Here is an 18,602-nt window from a genome sequence, read left to right as displayed (position 1 = left end):
ACTTGGTGGAAGCACCTTTTGCAGGAGTGACTGCGATATTTTTTAGATAGGTCTCTACCAGCTTTGCAGTGAGATGGTGAAATATTTGCCCATTCTTCATGTGAAAATTGCTCTAGTTCTGCCAAGTTTGATGAGAATTGTCGATAGACAGCAATCTTCAAGTCTCGCCATAAATGCTCAATTTGGTTCAGGATTTTGACATGGACACAAGAATATTAATTTTATTATTCATTCACTCCTGTGTGGCTTTAACTTTGTGATTTGGATCATTTGCCTGCTGAAATGTGAATCTCCTACCCATTTTCAGATTAAGGCTGACTCAAGCAGGTTTTCTTCAAGGTTTCTCTTGGACTTTGCACCGTCCATTGTCTCTTCTGCCCTGACAAGCTTGCCAGTCCCTGCTAATAAAAAGCAGCCCCATAATATGATGCTGCCACCACCATGCTTGGCAATAGGGATGGTGGTTACTGGGTGATGTGTAATGTCAGGCTTGCCCCAGATGTAACGCTTTGAATTTAGAGCAAAAAGTTCAATTTTTTTTTCTTATCTGACCACAAAACATTTCTCCACATACCTGCAGTATCATTAAGATGCTTTTCACAAACTCGGTACGAGCTTTTAAATGCATCTTTTTCAGTAATGGCTTCTTTCTTGCTACGTGCCCATCGAGGCCAGCTTTATGAAGGAAACGTGTTATTGTCGATAAATGAACACTGACCGCCATCTCGGACAAAGAGCCTTGCAAATCTTTCAAAGTCATTGTTGGATTGTGATAGCCTGAACCAGTTTCCTGCTTGCCCGGCTGCTGAGATTGTATGGGTGACCTGGTCTGGGTAGAGTCTGGGTGGTATGATTCGTCTTTCACTTCTTAATGATGGATTTGACGGTACTCAAATAGATTTTTGAATCTTCTTATAACCCTCTCCTGAACGGTGCTTCAACACCACTTTGTCTGACCTCTTTGGGAAGCTCCTTGGTCATCATGTTTGTCTTGTTGGTTGTCAAAGTAAGTTGGACCTTACAACTCCTTGGATAAGTGGGGGAGCTTAATTTTTAAATTAAACCACTGATTACATACTGGTGAAACCTATTACACTTATTTGTAACCTTTCAAACAAATAATTTGCTCCTTAAGTGATTTAGGATTAATTGGGAAAGGGTTTGGAGACATTGGTAACTGAGAATCATCTGAATTTCTCTGTTAATCTAACTTGTACACCTTTTATCTGCATTTTTTAGGTTTATTAATTTGGAGTAGTTTGTGAAGCCTATGTATAGATTTGAAAGCATTCTGAAATGAGCTTAGATAGCATCAAAATGTGAAAACTTTGGCGTGGGTGAGTACATTTGTAGGCCATAGTATGTATACATGTGAAAAATTCAGATTGTGAAATTTGATAAATTTCACATTTCAACAAGTCAATTTTAATATCTATTTTAAAAAATATAATGTATTTCATTAATTGGATGTATCATTAAAATATGTATCCAAGTGTAAAATGTGCTATTACGGTGGTTATAGGGAGCTTCTGAAACACTTTAATTAATCAATTGTTCTTCGTTAAAAAAAGAAAATAAGAATGAATCTGGTTCAAAGTAATGTTTGGTTTTGGCAAAAAATTGTTTTACATGGTTGTGCATTTTATCACAAGTTTTCAGTGAAGCAATAACATGTTTGTGTAATTTTTATTCCATTTTAGCTGCTTACCACCGATAAGCTTTTGGTAATCTTTTGATGTACATCTGTAAGCGAAAGAGGATAGATGCTGTGCAAAGTTGCATGTCAAACTATTACAAATGTCATCAAGCTTATTCCTGTCAGGAGTACAAGTTGTTGTTTGTGCATCCATTCACTACTGTTGTCACTTTATATTTGCTTGTTCATTTTTTATTATTATTACATTTAGCTAAGAACCTGTCTTTACAGATGGGTTAATTCCCCCACTTTTATGATTTATGACTTGTAACAAAGGCTTCGATCAGGTGGTGCACTGCTACATATTGACATAGATATTTACATAGAGAGAATTGGGATCCCTATCCTGAACATGAAAGGATGATATATTTTACTATGTTGTAACTTTTTTGTTTGACATCAGAATGGCATAAAACTGGCTTAATATTGTGTAGAAAGAAAACAATAGAACAATTTTTTATTTTAACACAAATTATCGAAAAACGTTTCCATTTAAAAAAACGTTCATTATTAATGTGACAAAGTTACAGCATTTAAAACATATCTAGTCCTTTCTGTTTCACCTTGTATATAATATACAGGGTGGCCATTAAGCTGCACATCATAGGAAATTATTTGATTTAGCTGATGTATTAATTTTTTTAATGTATTTTTTTTTATTTATCAATTAGCCCTGATATGTTGAACATTGAGAGAAACATGCTTTTCCGTTTAAAAACATGTTTTGAGATTGGTGGAACACATTTCGAACAACTGATGTAGCCAACCTTACAAATAAATGTTTTGCCTATGATGCGTGACTTTGTGGACATCCTGTAGTATGATTTGTTTTTCATTCACATGGATAGAGTAATAATTGTGCTCCTATGTCAACAGTTGCTGTACTCACCTTTACAGCATTCTTCCCTCAAAATTTAGGTTTTTACCTGCCATTCAAATGACCGCACCAGTTTCATTTTCATGTGAATGTGTCGTCTGCATTCGTTTAACTGTGTAAATTGGTCTGATTCAATTCTTTGTTTTATTTGGACAAACGTGTGACTAGCTGGTGGAATGTATTTACCAGAGATTAGGAGGAGATCTCAGGGCTCCTAGCTCGGGACTAACCTGTGTGTTCCTAAATCTTTGGCGGTGTGCTTAAAAAATGTATACATGGTTGCGCATGAGCATGAGCATATGCGCATGAGCATATTTAACATTGTGCGACTATAAATTGTCGTTACGATATATTTTGTGCGGTGGAGAGAAAATCAGTCTATGCAGACTCGTGTCACCAGTCATAGTTATCCAACCACAGCTGTGGATTAAGCATTCGGCCATTCCACAGCCTCTTCACATGGTTAAAGTTAACATGGGAGTTGATGCACAAAGTTGACAAATGAAACCACCTGAAAATGTAAAAATAAAACTACTCTTGTTTATTGGTTCCGATTTGGGTGTTTGTTAGAAGATAATGTTCCTAACACATTATCTTCCAACACGAATAGAGGCATTCAGCAAAAAAAACTGTTTTGCCCCATTTATAGCCATGTTATATTGCACCTCCTGATTTCCACTCGTGGGTAAAATACCCAGATGTAAGGGCTGATTCATTCTCTGTTATTAATTACCACTGAGAATTTGTGGGTGAAAGCGAATATCTCAGGAGAAATTGATTACGTTCCTTGTGCTAAGGTTGGTATATTTTGCAATAGGAGCTGTCAGTCTATATTACACATTTTTTGGCAATTCTTGACCTCCATAACACTGGGCAATTTTATTTTAAATCAAGACCTAAAGCAAAGCATTTGTTTTCTTTGTTTGTATGATAAATAAAACAAATATTCTCCTTTGCAGACCAACTTAATTCACCTCAAATATTTTTTAATTCATGCACTTCGACATTTTTTTCGAGTCCACATAAGATTTTAGTGGTGCACCTAGAAATTGAACATTGCTTGTACTGATGCACCTACAAAACAACTTTGATCCCAGGATCTATCTTAAGCTATTGGGTGCCATTGCCAACACAGATGCTATGGGTTGAGATAAGGCAAAATGAAACAAGCAGTCTTGAGATGCTTCCTTTCCACATGCAGTATAACACTACTCGATCCCGTGGTTATGTTGTGCGGGACCAAGTGATTGACTGAAATGATGCAGATGTAATAGAAACCAAAAGGATTGACTGGATGAAGTTCCATAAAAATGATTTTAATTGGGCCTTTTATGACTATAATATATATATATATCACCTAATATTGGCTGGCAGTATGGCCGAGTACGCGTACTCGCCTGTAAGCAGTCTCGCCTTGGTTCTAATCTCGGCCCAGCTATAAACTCATTCTGGCGTTACACAGGCAGGGCGATTCATCAATGTGTGTGCTATCCCTCGGATGCACGTTAAACGGGCGTCCCATCTGCCGACATTTGTTTCTGCGTGTTAATCCCATTGTGTGTTCATGCAAAGAGTAGGTGAGCTATCGCTAGCACCATGAACAAATTCAAAATTCCTGCCCTATCCTACAGGGGTTACTGCATCGGTGGCACAGCCACGCTCCTAGCATTGATGCAACCAGCAGCCATAAGCTGCATCCAAAATTAATTAATTACCTAATATAAATAAACTGTTATTCTACAACAAATATAGCAATAAAATCAGTAAATAATGGTGCAAAATTTGAATAAATATTTACCAAATTATTTAGTTTCCATGTAAAAATAAAAGTCCGTTTAAAATTGTGCCTCACCGACTAGAAATTGTCATATTGATATCTTTCGTCTGGTGGAGAGAGAAAGTCAGTCTAGGCAGACTAACATCACCAATCATACTTGTCCAATCACAGCTGTGGTCTAACCATTCCGCAGCCTCTTCACCTGGTGAAAGTTAAGTGGGAGTTAATGCATAAAGTTGACAAATGCGACAACCTGAAAATGTAATAATAAAATTACTCGTGTTTAATGTTTTCTATTTTGATTGCTGAGGTAATCTTTTGAACAAGAGTCATGACAGCAACTACTCACTAAATTGTTGTATATTGTGTCTTGAACAAATTAACCTGAAATCCTTCAGAAATCTGAAAAAGATCACAGGAACCATTGATTTTTATTTAGGTTGATTTTACAATGGTGTGGTTAAAAAAAACCAACAACAATTTGTCAAGGGATCATGTTTACTGTCTAATTTGTTAATGTGTGTCATGTGAATAGCTAATATAGAAAGATGGCTAAATGAATATTCATTGATTACATGCAGACCAACTTAGAGTAAACATGCAGTCTTTCTGTAACAAGTTGAGATGAAAAGCTATGCAGTGAAATATAATGACAGATGTATGAGTATGGAGACATTAGCCCCTGAGAAGTTAAGCTTGCTACTTCACACAATACAATCAACTCTTGATAAAAGGTATTCAAAGTTAATGTTTCCAGTATCGGTTTAAAAATAAAAAAAAGTGATGGACAAACAATGGCTATATTAACTGAGTCTCAATGGAATTGCGGAACTGCCATCAACACCAAAGGTCTTAATGATTGATTTGACAGCCATCACATGCTTACCTTTGAATACTACTTTAGTGTACTTGACTCAATTTGGTACTGGATGTGGGATAGCCCTGTTCACTTCTCAGGGGCTAAAGTGGCAGGTAATTATGTTAAGAGCCTTTTGTCAGTGATGATTTTTTATCTATGATTTGCATTGGTTTGTGCATAGAAAGTTGGAGAAGATAGAAACCACCCTAAAAGAGAAAAAGGACGAATTTGGACGCTGCGATGTAGAGGATGTGAAGCTTCGAGAAGCTCTTAAGAACTTGAAAAGCAAGAACAAGAAACTTCAAAAGCAACTGCAGAAGGAGAAGGAGAAGGTGTGTAAATGGTCTGATCATTTGTGATGTAATCTTCTTATTTCAATGACAATCACTAGGGGGATTATAGAACGCACCAGTGGACTGGTCTATAGCAGTACTGTCTAATTTTTATGTATATGTTGTCATCTTGTTTACTGGTGCACATTTCTGATATGATGCTGCTGCTGCTGCATATTCAAAAATATCCAAAAACCCATAACTCCTGACACAAACTATTATCGATGCAAAACTTTGCTAATGTACAATGTTGCATGAATCGAAAATGGTAACCAAAGTTATAGTCAGATAAAACCAGGGGGATTGAAGAGAGTGAGGGAGTTTGTTCCAGAGGCGGGAGTAAAGAGGAATGAAAGCGTGAAGGTGAGCAGAGTCTTGATTTAGGCAATTTCACCAGAAGAGGGTTGCTGGCAGATCTTGTGTGACCTGTAGGAATATTTGGGGGACAGAGCACAGATAGAGCTGTAGGGGGGGGGGGGGGGGGTGGCTATACCAGAGAGGAGTCGGTAGAAGACAGAAAGACCACCTTACCTGTCTGCGGTGAGTGAGTGAAAGGCCCTCACAATCAGCTTCATCGTGGGAGATTCCAATGATTCTGAAAGCTTTGGTTTCAACAGCGTGAAGCCGAGCTAGGTGTGAGGCAGGAGCACCAGCCCAGAGGGGAGAGCAGTAGTCCATTTAGCTGCGGATGAAAGCCTTGTATGTGGTGAGGAGCTCAGGTGTGCCAAGGAAAGACTTCGCACGACGGAGGATGCCCAGTCGGCGACTAGCTTAGGAGGCCAGCTTGGAAATGTGGTTTTCCCAGGAAAGATCATGGCAGATAGTGAGACCCAAAAGCTTGAGTGCCAGAACTTCATGGAGAGGATTGTTGAGAAAGTAGATGGGAGGGTTGTCCAGTCAGTCTTTTCGGAGAGACATAGTAAGAGTGTGAGATTTGTCAGGATTGAAAGACATGTTGCACTTGTTTGACCACTCTGTGATTTCGTCCAGGTCTGCAGAGAGTGAGGAGGCTGCAGACTTCCGAAGTGAGGGATGAGGAATGGAGCGGCAGAGAGTGGAGTCATCAGCAAAGAGATGGAGAAGATTTTCCAGAGAGTCGGAGAGATCATTGATGAAGTCCAGAAAAAGGACAGGGCCCAGAACACTGCCTTGGGGAACTCCTGCCTGAACAGGAAGGGGAGATGAGAGAAACCCATTCAGGGCCATACGTTGAATACGACCAGAGAGGAAGTCCGCAAGCCATGCGTGGAGATTTCCATGGATACCATAGGAGGAGAGTTTGGTGAGGGGAGGGGTTTGCCAGACCTTATCGAAAGCATGTGATATGTCAAGGGAGACAGCTCTGGTTGGCTTGTTAACCTTGGCTACGACAGTACGACTGCTCCACCCCTCTACTGTATAGGCCATCAGGTAAGTTGAGCAGCCGAAACGCCAACATGGCCCATGAGTGTCCACAGGGGTGCGACCCATCATCCATCCTTCGGCCCCCTGTGAGGAACACAGCTCCAGTAGCCCCAGCTGGCCCATGTGGTGAGCACCTGCTGCCAACTCCGCCATTCCCAAAGCCTCGGACCTGTGGAGCACGGGCGCAATGCGTGGCATCCACATCATGTCCCCTGCACCTCTCACATCCCCCAGTTCACCCACATGCAGCCCCCAGTGCCCACCCACACTTGACCATGCCCAAGGACTAGCCGACAGCCATGTTTCACCAGGAGACTCATTCCAGAAGACACGGTCCGCACACCTCGGACACCCATAACACTACGTTGACCTCCAGACTACCCACCTACATCCCCACAACTCCGCGTCCCAAATATTGGCGCTGTCGCCCCCGCAGCCAGTTGAAGGCTGTGTCCTGCTGCTCTATCCATTTTTGTCCCAGCCTCGAACACTTTGGTCTGACACACCTGGATCAATAATGGTGCCACTGCTTTCAGTGTCCACCTGGCCTCACAAAATTCACCCTTAAATTTGCATCTGACCCTCAGATTACTGGTGCCAATTTTTCCACAATTCACTTTTCACCAAAGAAGGGTGCTTCTCCATAAACTTGCCAGCCGAGCATGGCCCCATGTGCTCGGCTCGTTCTAAATTCCCGATTCAATCCCATGGCTCTCTTCCCAAGCAGAGAGTCTACAAATCACAACAGATCATCTGTGGAAGATCACGCTCGCATCATCACGTTCCACCGATGCCCCAATGGTTTTCCGGTGGGCTATAATCATTCCTGTCCATGTGGCTCGACCTGTGTCCATAGACCAGCACAGCATGGCAGGGCATCACATGCTGGCTGTCCCAGAGTCTCATGGAGAGGCTGTCAGGCCGCATGCCCGGGCAGTCACCACATCAGGCCCTTGTTGGCCGTCTGTGGTGCCGCCACCAATGCGTGACCCACAACACCTCCCCCTAGTGGTCTTCCTGATACCCTTTACCAGGTGCCTGTGAGAAACCACCTCGGACCCCTGGAGGTCTCAACCCCCGCCAATGTCTGGCGACCTTGTCGGGCCGAGACACTCGCTCGGGCGGCACCTGGATGGACAAGGGACGCCACACTTCACCAGACCCCCTGTGGGACCCATGTCGTACCATGACACCCATGGTCGGACCCCCAGCTGGCTGGCATACCCCAATTTTGAAAGGGGCAATTTTTACACGAGGCCCACCCCAATGACCTCTCCTGGTCTAAATTCCGCAGCCTGGGGACCAATTCCCTCCATGGCTGCTCCACATCAAATTCCCATTTCAAAAAAAAAAAAAAAATTCATTTTGAAAATTTTGGCCTCGTGTGCTCAACAACCGTGGCTGAAGGTAACAACCCCTTCTACGGGTGTTTCTGCCCCTCCCTGCAGCTGTTCCAAATTCACTATGGGGACCAGTTTTTTCAAGGCTTTATCTCCCGACTCTTCCATGTCCGAATCCAGCTCGGAGCCAAAACACCCCCCTCTCCCCCCAAATGGGTATGCAATTCCGGAGCCTCTTGTACGCAATCGTGGTTTGTGGTGAGTGTCCCCTCGGTCACTTTAATCTTATCCTGTGGACATTCGATGGACCGACTCGCCTCATCCCCGAGACTCTGTTGGACCTGAACAATCTATTTCTCGTTGATACTCTCCAAGGTCTCCAGCCGCTGTGTCAAATCTTTACTCTCATCCCCAATCAATTCTGGCCCCAACAGGACTTTATCTATACACACCCGGTCCGGTTCCGTTACACGGATCTCCAATATTTTTACCCCCTGTTGCTCCAAACCACCGTCCTGGTGATGCACAAATCCCAATTCCTCTCCCTGTTGTTGCATTCCGGCATCCACACAAGCCCGACAACCTTCCTGGTCCTCATTGAACAAACATTTCCAATTTAAATTTGAGTTTTCCCTCTTCTGTGCCCAGAGTTCATTATTTTGTTCTCTTTGGGCTTTTATTTCTTCAGTCCCGGTATCCAATTGTTCACTACAGGCCTCCAATCATTTACTACAGGCCTCCAATCATTTACTACAGACCTCCAATCGTTTACTACAGGCCTCCAATCGTCCACTGTTGTTATTCAATTGTTTCTTCATTCATTCATATCTTCACTCATTCCCTTCATTTCGTCACTCATTCCCCTTAATAAATTTAATATGGCCCGGAAAGTCATCGGACCCGTGTCCTGGCTCGATCGCTCAGGATTGTAGGAGGCTCCACTCCTATTTTCAAAACCACCTACTCCCGGCCCGCTTCCGTGCTCTCCGTGACCCTCCATCTGTTTGGCCCTCTCACTCGCGTTCGCCATCCGCGGTGACAAAGCAGTTCCTGCTCACGCGCATTTTTCCTCAGACAAAAAGAACATTTAAATTTAGAGACGTAGTGTCTTGCGCTCTTCCCGACACCAATCGACGATAAAATTTGCACATGCCGGTACAATGATTACCTCCCTCTTGACTAGGGAAAGACGATCGTTAAAAAAATGGATTCCAAATGCTGAGTGCAATTTGCACCCAGCCGGTGTCGACCCGCCAACTCTTGGACACCGAGTCCGAATCCTACACTCCTGAAACTATTTGGCGCATTCCCGGGGTGAACGCCCATGGGGATGGATAGCCGAACGAGCTTTACACTCCGAGGCGTTCAGTCAACAATGGCGAACCTTCTTTATACGCACGGGAGAGGGCAGCGAAGCTCTTACTTGTACAGACTCCACCGGACGTCTTCGACCCTGTTAATCGATGCAAACCAACACGGAATTAAAATGTACAAATACCGGCTTTATTGAAAGAAATGCCGGTACCAAAAAAATGCACGGTAAATTAAAATTCCTAATCGAGGGACCCTCCATACGGACCCGTATACCACACAAGGGGGAAAATAATGGTGAAAATAATGTGTAGTGTTTGTGAGGTGCATTTTCCTGCACTCCGCCTGGCGTCCTGGGCCGTCGAAGGTCCCACGTCCTTACGCAGGAAACGCAAGCCCTGGTGCGAAGTCTGTTCGCGGGGACAGGCATTGGCGCGCAGTTCGCTCCTCTAGCCGCCGAGCACGAAGCGAGCAGGCCACGCCCGTCCACTCGCCGTCTGCTCCACACAGCACCCAGACGCGCACAGCCAGCACCGACGAGCCAAGGAAAGGACAAAGCAGGCGCTCAAATTGATGAAAGCCAGGGACCACGAAAACAAAGTGTCGGGACACTGTTCGTGATGAAATCCAGATGCCGAGAGCTGTATCTGCGGCCGTTCGCAAAGATGGCCCCAACACCAGAGAAAATGTCGGGGACACCATTCTTTTGTTTGCAGTGTTCTTTTGTCATCTGATGACGTGCGTGCACGCTCCTATCAATGAGTGCCATCTCACTCGCTCTATGGTACCGGACCAATCACTGCTCTTTGGGGCGTGGCCTCACGGACCTGCCTGCTTGATGCTGTGGTGTGGCAGGTGGCGGCGCCAGTGTTGTTGTTCAATGTCCTGTTCCGGTCATTTTATTTAATATTTATTTTAGGTGTAGCATGCATGGCTGGTGTGGTGTGTGTCATAAGGAACAAGGGGAAAAGTACAGAGGTGATTTACATACAGGGAATTTACCATTAATCCCTAACTAATTAACATAACCCCACCCATCGTCATGGAGACAGTGACAGCTGCATTGATAAAAAAGTGAAGAAGGAGAGAATAGTCGAAGTTTTTGAGAAAGCAGAAAATCTGCTTTTTGAAAAGGGGAAGAACATAAGTGTTTGGAAAGATATCGGAAGGTAAAGAGTTCCAGAGTTTGGCAGTGGAGGGGAAGAAACAAACATCATAATGGCCCACCTTGAGTTGCCAATGGCCACAGTAATCATGAGATGTAGTGGCTTGTGTGGATGTGCGTGCACGTGTAATATTTATTAAATATTTGTTGTTGTCCTCTTCCCTTTATAACGGATGAGGTTTGCTGGCACCAAGCTCCTGCCCTACCTTGACCACAATACTCCTCCTCAGTCCTCAGCCAACTCACTCCACTCTCCAACCATCCCCATCTTTCTGAAATTCCTCTTCACACATAAATATATAATTGTGTCAGAGTAGCGGAGTGTGCATTATAATACAAGCACAAGTATGTCTCATTTCATATACAGTGCATGCCATGTATAATATGTGTGTATATAAAATCCAGTATAATATGTCACGTACAATATGTGTGTATATAATATAGAATATCCAGTATAATATGTCATGTTTACTATGCGCATAAATCACAATCGTGCATTCGTATGTGTAATTCACGATTTGTATATGTGGGCCGCCACAACCAATTATCATATCCACTCGTGAATCTCTAAGACTAAACGGAGCCTTCCCTGGTCATGATGCATCCATCTTCACCCCAGTAAGGAAACACGACTCATGGACCAAGCCATCTCCTTATCCATGCTATTTCCCCCCCCCCCCCCCGCCCCCCTCCACCATCACCAAAGTGCCCCCTGGTACATCCGATCTCAGCCTCTTCCCTCTCAATCTCGGCCATCTCGGTCTCATTCTTCCTTAGTCTCATCCCTCTCTGATGAGATAGAGTTGGCAACACCCAGCAAGCCGCAATGCAAAGCCAGGTCGACCCAAATATATGTCGATCAGTGCAACTATGGGCTCCCTCCTGCCCCACCAATGCTGCCGCCCCCGGTTCGGTTCTCGTTGCAAACAAAGCTGACATTGTAATCAGTGTGGTCCTGGATGCCACGAAGCTCCGTCCCATGCAGGCAGAGCATGGCAAAAAGGGAGTCGCCAAGCTCAGGTTTTCATTCTCAGCATGATGGGGTTCGCAAAACTCAACAATCCCGAAGGCCAGGCCGCTTCCCAGACAATTCTGGTGCCACTTGCGCGGCCATCTGCCTTACCAAAGCTCCTGCGCACGGCCCATCAAAGTAGTTGTATTTGATGCAGTCCTCGATTCCATGAACCTCGGTTTCTCTCATCCTCAACGGTAGGAACTTTAAACTTTCCTACATTTGCATGAGTCTGATTTGCACCCAGGAACACAACAAATATGGTTAACTATTTTAAAATTGCCACTCTTTAATTTAAATGTTAAAAAGACGATTTGACTTGGATTTCACCCGAGCAACAGCAGGTTAAAAGTGCCCACACGAGCAAAATTATTCACTGAAAACGCACACTTAGCATTCATACGTCATTTTGAAAGTCCCTTATTAGCACTTTCATGTACTGTTGCTTTACTCCCATTGGCACCAATTGTGTGTGGGACTTTTTTTTTCTTCTTTTTTCTTTTTGTTTAGGGGTGGGAATGGGTTCACCTTGATATACCTACCACACTTCCTGGAATACCAGAATGCTTGGAATCGTGCCATGCTGATCTTGATGTTATGGTCTTAGTGTGAATACTGCCATAGCATTCTGAAATGTTTCAGACCACTCTGTGAAAACTGCATTGGAATCCTCCTTAATTATTTTGTGAAGGGAATCATTCTTCCCTGCTGCAGTTTCTCTTGTACTGGAATCATGTGACATAATGCCAAATGACCCATCATAGTTTATAAATAATCAAATACAAAAATCTTATTTTATTCTTATTTTTGTTCCTATTGTCTATATATGAAAGTAGCGGCAGTTTTGTGTCCGTCCGTCACGCTATGTCATTACGTCTATGATGTCATTACGGCGTACGGCGGCTGACTCCACCGACCGCCATTTTAATTTATATGCTGTTCAGGTCGAACCTGTCATATATCACAATCGCCATGCTCTACCTTTACGTTTTTCATTCAGTGTGAAACACAAACAAAGCGATTGTTAAAATCATATCGAAAGCATTTCATGGGTCTTCCAACGACACAGAACGTATAGGCCAACAATAAATAATATTCATTATTAAAGCGGTGTATTATTTCAGAACCGACGATCTTATTTCCCATGGCCAAGAAGAACTTTTATCGTTGAAGATAATAAATCGTACCACAATGACGTATTAATACTATACTAATTGCCTATAAACTGCCCAAACAAAGGGACGGTTTTCCCTGCTAGTTATTACCGATATAATTGCCAACCTATAGTCTGTTTGTCCATCAGAGATACTTTGCTATGACGTGCTTTTGAGTGAGCATAGTTGAGCCACTACCTTAGTGTTTTCAGAATGACATCAATTGCTTGTAACTTATTTCTTGTTCATCCCTGCAAATTTTGTTGATTATTTTACTTGTGGCTTCTCCCCAGGAAACTTTTTTAAAAGTCTACTATTGCCTATATATTATTACTGGCATCTGAATGACACTAGTGACTTCAAATTTTTAGTGACGTTGTAGTTTAATGACTTGGTGCCTTAAATTTATCCACATATATCTGCACAGATTTCCCTACTGCCTCCTGTTGTATATATTCCTTGTTTCTTTCACTTGAGTTCCTTCGTGACATTTGCTCAGTAAACATTTTTGGATTTAAGCTTGCGATAATGCCCTTCACCAAATAAATTAATTATTACCCAATAAAATAATGATGCAATAACGAGAATGTGCAAAACATAAATCTTGTGCAGTATTGCTTTACAAGATTATATTACTTGTAAAATTGTTATACAACGAAAAATTACCATTCACTCATGAAATAAAACATTTTTGGTAAGACACATACGTTTATATTGTGAGTTTGTTTTCTATCGCCAGGCATGTTGGCATAGCAAGGAAATTAAAAAGCAAAATTTTCCCCCTAATCTCACCTGAACATTTTTTCCCCATTTAGGTTGAAGATCTGCAAGGAATGCCAAAGAAGCTTGAAGAGGAAATTGAAGTGGCAACGCGGCGCAAGGCTGTGTTGGAAGAGCAACGAAGCAAGGTTGAGGCTGAGCTCAAAACGTTGATGGCCAGCTGTCAAGAGGATACCCGAGAGTTGCATGCTGAGAAGGAGGTAAAGAAAGCTGTAATCTTTGGCTGCAGTGCTATAGGAGGACTTTGACTTTCAGTTATCTTACAGTTTTTGTATTTTACAGCAATTATTTGATTTGCGGGAGAGAGTGGAAAGGGGGTGAAAGTAAAAACTACATCTTACTATAATTCACCAAATGTCTGTCCGTCCGTCCATTCCCAGGTACCGCAAAAACGGCCTAACCGATCGCAACGATATTTTGGGTGGGCAATCCTGGGACCCCCTGGAGTAAAATAGGCTATATTGTTTTTCCAGTTTTTCCAAACACAATGGAATAATATTTACCGATTATGAACAGTGATGTGGCTTTTATTGAAATTCTACAAATACTGTTTAGATTTTGATGAGAATTATGAACCTGCCGCGAATGCGGAAGTGGAACCGCCACCCAACCGTATGGAACTTCACATCAGGATTTAAATATTTGTTTATGTCATGAATGTTGTTAAAAGTTTATTTTTTTAAATATTAATGCTATTTAATTTGTGATTGGAATTATGCAGTTTGGAATGAAAAAAAGATATCGAGTTCAAGTGAATGAAGAAATGCCGTGATGGTTTCTACTTTCTAAACGTGAAATTCGCGGGTCGCCATATGCAGATTTGCCACGCACTCACAATCGATGTTTCTATACGTGAACGTACCCGTTTTTTTGCGAACGGGTACGTTTTTCATCAAAGTCCTTCACGAACTTGCTGTCCATGTCTGACGTGCGACTGAAGGTGCTACAGGAATGTGGAATTTATTGGTTTCATGCTTTCGCATTCGCCGTATCTGCATTGCCTGTTTGCTTCTGGCCTCCCACCCGTGCTTAGCACGGGTACCTCACTAGTTTGTCATACTTTCACTTTTCAATTTCTTTCCCCTGGACAGCATACTTCATAATGCAACACCCTTCTTTGGGGAAAATACCCCGCATTAAGTCAGACAGTATTTTGACTTTTAATCCAATTTATTGAGAAACAAACTGAAGCAAGGTGGTTCGTTGGCCAGTCCCAAGAGGGAGCTGGAGCATAGGCCAGTCCCAAAAGGACGCTGGTGCGTAGACCAGCCCCGAAACGGAGCTCGTGCGGAGGCCGGTCCCGAAAGGAGGGAGCAGGTTCGGAGGCCGGTCCCAAAAGGAGGGAGTAGGTTCGGAGGCCAGTCCCGAAAGGAGGGAGCAGGTTCGGAGGCAAGTCCCGAAAGGAGGGAGCAGGTTCAGAGGCAAGTCCCGAAAGGAGGGAGCAGGTTCAGAGGCAAGTCCCGAAAGGAGGGAGCAGGTTCGGAGGCCAGTCCCGAAAGAGGGAGCAGGTTCGGAGGCCAGTCCCGAAAGAGGGAGCAGGTTCGGAGGCCAGTCCCGATAGAGGGAGCAGTTTCGGAGTCCAATCCCGAAAGAGAGCAGGTTCAGAGTCCAATGAATGCTCATCCATTTTTCTTGGATATCAATGTAATCGTTTTTGGTGGCACTGAGGTCTATTGATGCCAGCAGGATTCCCCATTTCTTATCCCCCGTGCCAGTGACAAAGTAGGTATCCTTGCAGAGCTGGTAGTATTGGCGGAATTTAAGGACAAGCACATCGGTGTCAGGTGACTGGATGTACAGTTCTGTGGCTCCTCTTCGAACAGTATCCAGGCTGTGTAGGATCATCCTGGTATTGGCTGGCCTCTTATGAGCTTCAAAGGTGTTGTACATGTACATGGTTCGAGAAGTCATCCTGACTTGAGTTAATAATGAAGGTCTTTGACTGCTTCTCAGAATGGTAGAGGACTTTATGAGCGAGGTATACATTCAGCTCTTTCTTGGTGCTGGTTTTGGACAGAAACTGTTTGGCAGATACCTTCCCTGTTGGTGTGCCATTCTCCACATGGCATGCAGTGGCTGGCTTGCCACTGGCGTTTTCCCCGTGTGGCCTCCTTTACTGAAGTAGAGACATTGTTGCATTGAAATACCACATACGCCTCATCACAGTCTTTGGTCTTGCTGTCCATTGTGGTGGTGAAGTGGTCAGCCCAGTCAGTACAAGTCTTAATCTCTGCTGTTTTCATCATTGCCTGTACCACAGCCATGCCATCTATGACAGGCACCTTCTTGGATGGCAGTGGAACGTCATCAGTTGTGGCATTGTCTGGCCGCTCGCTAACCATCTTCAGTGGCAGTTAGTTTCCTTGGGTAGCTCCTCAAGTATGGCCATTAGCTGTTTTTTGTGTGTCCATGGTAGACGCTCACCAGTCATTGCAAACAGGGCCAATGTTAGTGAGGTGAACTCATGTTGGCCAATGGCTTTCTTCACATCGATTTATGGTCGGGAACGGGCAACCATCAGCATGCGTGCAAACAGTGTCCGGTCATCGTTCAGTTCTACTATCTGGTCAGCCAGCTTATGCTTCACTGCTCCTGCACTCTTCCATATCATGAGTCAAACCTTTGTCATTCTGGCCAAGACACCGACCATGTCATTTGTGATGTGCGCTTCAACATATCCAGTGTACTTCTGCCAATCTCAACTTGGTTCCACACGTCTTTCTGCACTTGCAGTCGCATGACAACTTTGTTGACGATATTCATTCGGTCTCCCCTCTTGTATGTCAACTGGGGATTGTGGATAATCTGATTACATTCTTCAGCTGAAGGAATGTTTTCCTCCTGCCTAGACCACACAGCTGTTGCCAACTCATGATGTTCTCTCCGTCACCGACCTCACATGTCGGTTAAACCTGAAGATATCTTCATTCTATCTGTTGTTGGAAACTCGGCCTTCTGTTGTTGGAAACCCAGCCATCTGGTGTGCTTCTGCAAGCCTACCAAGTTCTGGTGCTGTGTTACGACCTGGCCCTTGTGTGAAGGGCTCGGGATACTGCCTATTGCTCCGGAGATCCTAATCGATGTGCTCGGGAGACGATACGTTTCCCGTGGGCGGGTCGCGCCGTATGAGCAATCAGAAGTGACCGAGCGAAGCTACCATCCAAATGCTGACGCAATTTTACACCCCCCAAACCCCAATCTTCAACACAGTATGCCAATTCAGAAATGCAATGCAAATTCAAAACAGGGGATTAAATGCAAATACTTTACTCAAAATCAATAAAAAAAACACAGGGTGCAACACCAAGGAAAAGATAAATCATAAGGAAAAGAAATCCCGCTGATATGCAGCGGCAAAGATCAAGTAATTAAAGGACAGACAGGCGCCAAGACAAAACGGACAAGACAATTAAACGACCCACCCGGTATCCCTAGCTAATCCCAAAGGGGAGGGAGAGAATAGCAAAATAACAAAGAAATATTTGCCAGGATATAAAGGAAATAAAAGGTAAAATACAACTGGGAGGGGAGGGGAATTCAGGCCTGTTTCAGATGGCGTCCTGGCTGCCTCGCCCCAGCCACGTGTCCCGAGGGTGGAGCCTCCCCTCCACTCTTCTCTTTCTCAGTGGGTGTCTTCAAACTCCACGAACGACTTGCCCAGAGCAGTTCCTGCAAGACCATGAAGCCGCACGTTGCCTCCGGCCGGCTCAGACGAAACTTGATGAGGAGCACAAGCTTCTGGCTCCCTCTCCCACTTCCTCACGATCGATCCCACGTGCACTGAGAAAAGCCTCCTCCACCCAAATCTCTCCTGCACTGACTGTCCCTCCAACAGGCAGCCCTCAGAGATTAATCAAAAATCCTCAAAAAGCTCACACAGGCCGAGTTTCTCATCAAAACTTGGACCGTACGTGCTGCATTCGGTTTTCGCCTTTCTCCACTGATCCGACGCACTCTTCTTCCTCCTCCTTCTCCTCTTCTTTCTTTCTTCCCAAAGGTTCTTTCTCTATTCAATTATGTAGAGCTCCGGTGGGAGGGAGAAAGTCGATAAGGAAGATATTTGTTTTTCTTTTAACAAAAGAATAAAAATAAAGTCGATAGGGGAGGAAGAAAGAAAAGAGCAAATCTGGTTTTGCAGCTGGCCCGGAATTTCACATAAGGTACACCCCCAACGATCACAGCTTCTCGTCATTGCAAGCCCAGCCCCATGAGTGTACCATCATTAAACAATCCACCCCACGAGTGTAACAGCTGTCAGGAAGAATCTCTCTTGAGCACTGGCATTCTGGGCCATTCCCACAAGATCTACCATGACCTTCATGATTCAAGTGATGTGTTCAATCGCGTGATCCACACCAACTGCACAGCAAGGTTACTGGTTCTTGTTGACTATGAATTTTCCAGCCATGAACTCTTGATGTATATCTGGATCACTGGTCTGGAGGCAAACATCTCTCCATGGTACAGTGGCACAAGGTTTGCATACTTCTGTTTGTCATGGGCAAATAAATACTGGCACAGCTCATCGACAGAAGCTAGATGAAGCTCTCCCACAGGTCGTCACAGGTTGCATGAATAAATGATCTATCAATAGCACCATCAGCATGTAATGCTGCACAAAATTGAAGGGTGGAGTTCTAGCTTCCTTCATCTCATCAAACTGTGCCATGGTCTCCAGAACTTTGTTGGGCTAATTGGTAGCTAACATGTTCTCTTGCTCCCTGATCATTTCCACTCGGTTATGATGAGCACAGCTTTTGGCAACATGTTCTACCGAATTGACACATGGGCCCCTGAGGTAGGGTAGCTCCACAAATAATTATTCTACAGAGTGGTCAGATAGGGCTTGGAGCATGGTGATGTGTGCTTCAAAGGCCCTCTTGAGGCGTTTTACC

General features: G+C 43.9%; 2 protein-coding genes across 5 annotated transcripts in view; both read left to right on the top strand.

The window, feature by feature from the left end:
• Positions 1 to 18,602, top strand: part of LOC144891290 (uncharacterized) — a 981,422-nt gene that overhangs the window by 31,222 nt on the left and 931,598 nt on the right. The gene's annotated exons all lie outside the window — the stretch shown is intronic.
• The window catches only part of SMC4 (structural maintenance of chromosomes 4), a 138,324-nt gene that overhangs the window by 20,180 nt on the left and 99,542 nt on the right, over positions 1 to 18,602 (top strand). For all 4 annotated transcript variants that reach the window (XM_068127361.2, XM_068127329.2, XM_068127342.2 and 1 more), the window contains exons 9-10: positions 5,391 to 5,541; positions 13,743 to 13,907. In XM_068127361.2, the coding sequence (XP_067983462.2) occupies positions 5,391 to 5,541; positions 13,743 to 13,907 (316 nt within the window). The remainder of the gene's footprint in view (positions 1 to 5,390; positions 5,542 to 13,742; positions 13,908 to 18,602) is intronic.

This window comes from Myxine glutinosa, chromosome 1, assembly GCF_964187855.1.
Source record: "Myxine glutinosa chromosome 1, kmMyxGlut1.1, whole genome shotgun sequence".
Lineage (NCBI taxonomy): Eukaryota > Metazoa > Chordata > Myxini > Myxiniformes > Myxinidae > Myxine > Myxine glutinosa.
The sequence above is the reverse complement of the archived record's forward strand: the minus strand, read 5'-3'. Positions and strand labels throughout refer to the sequence as shown.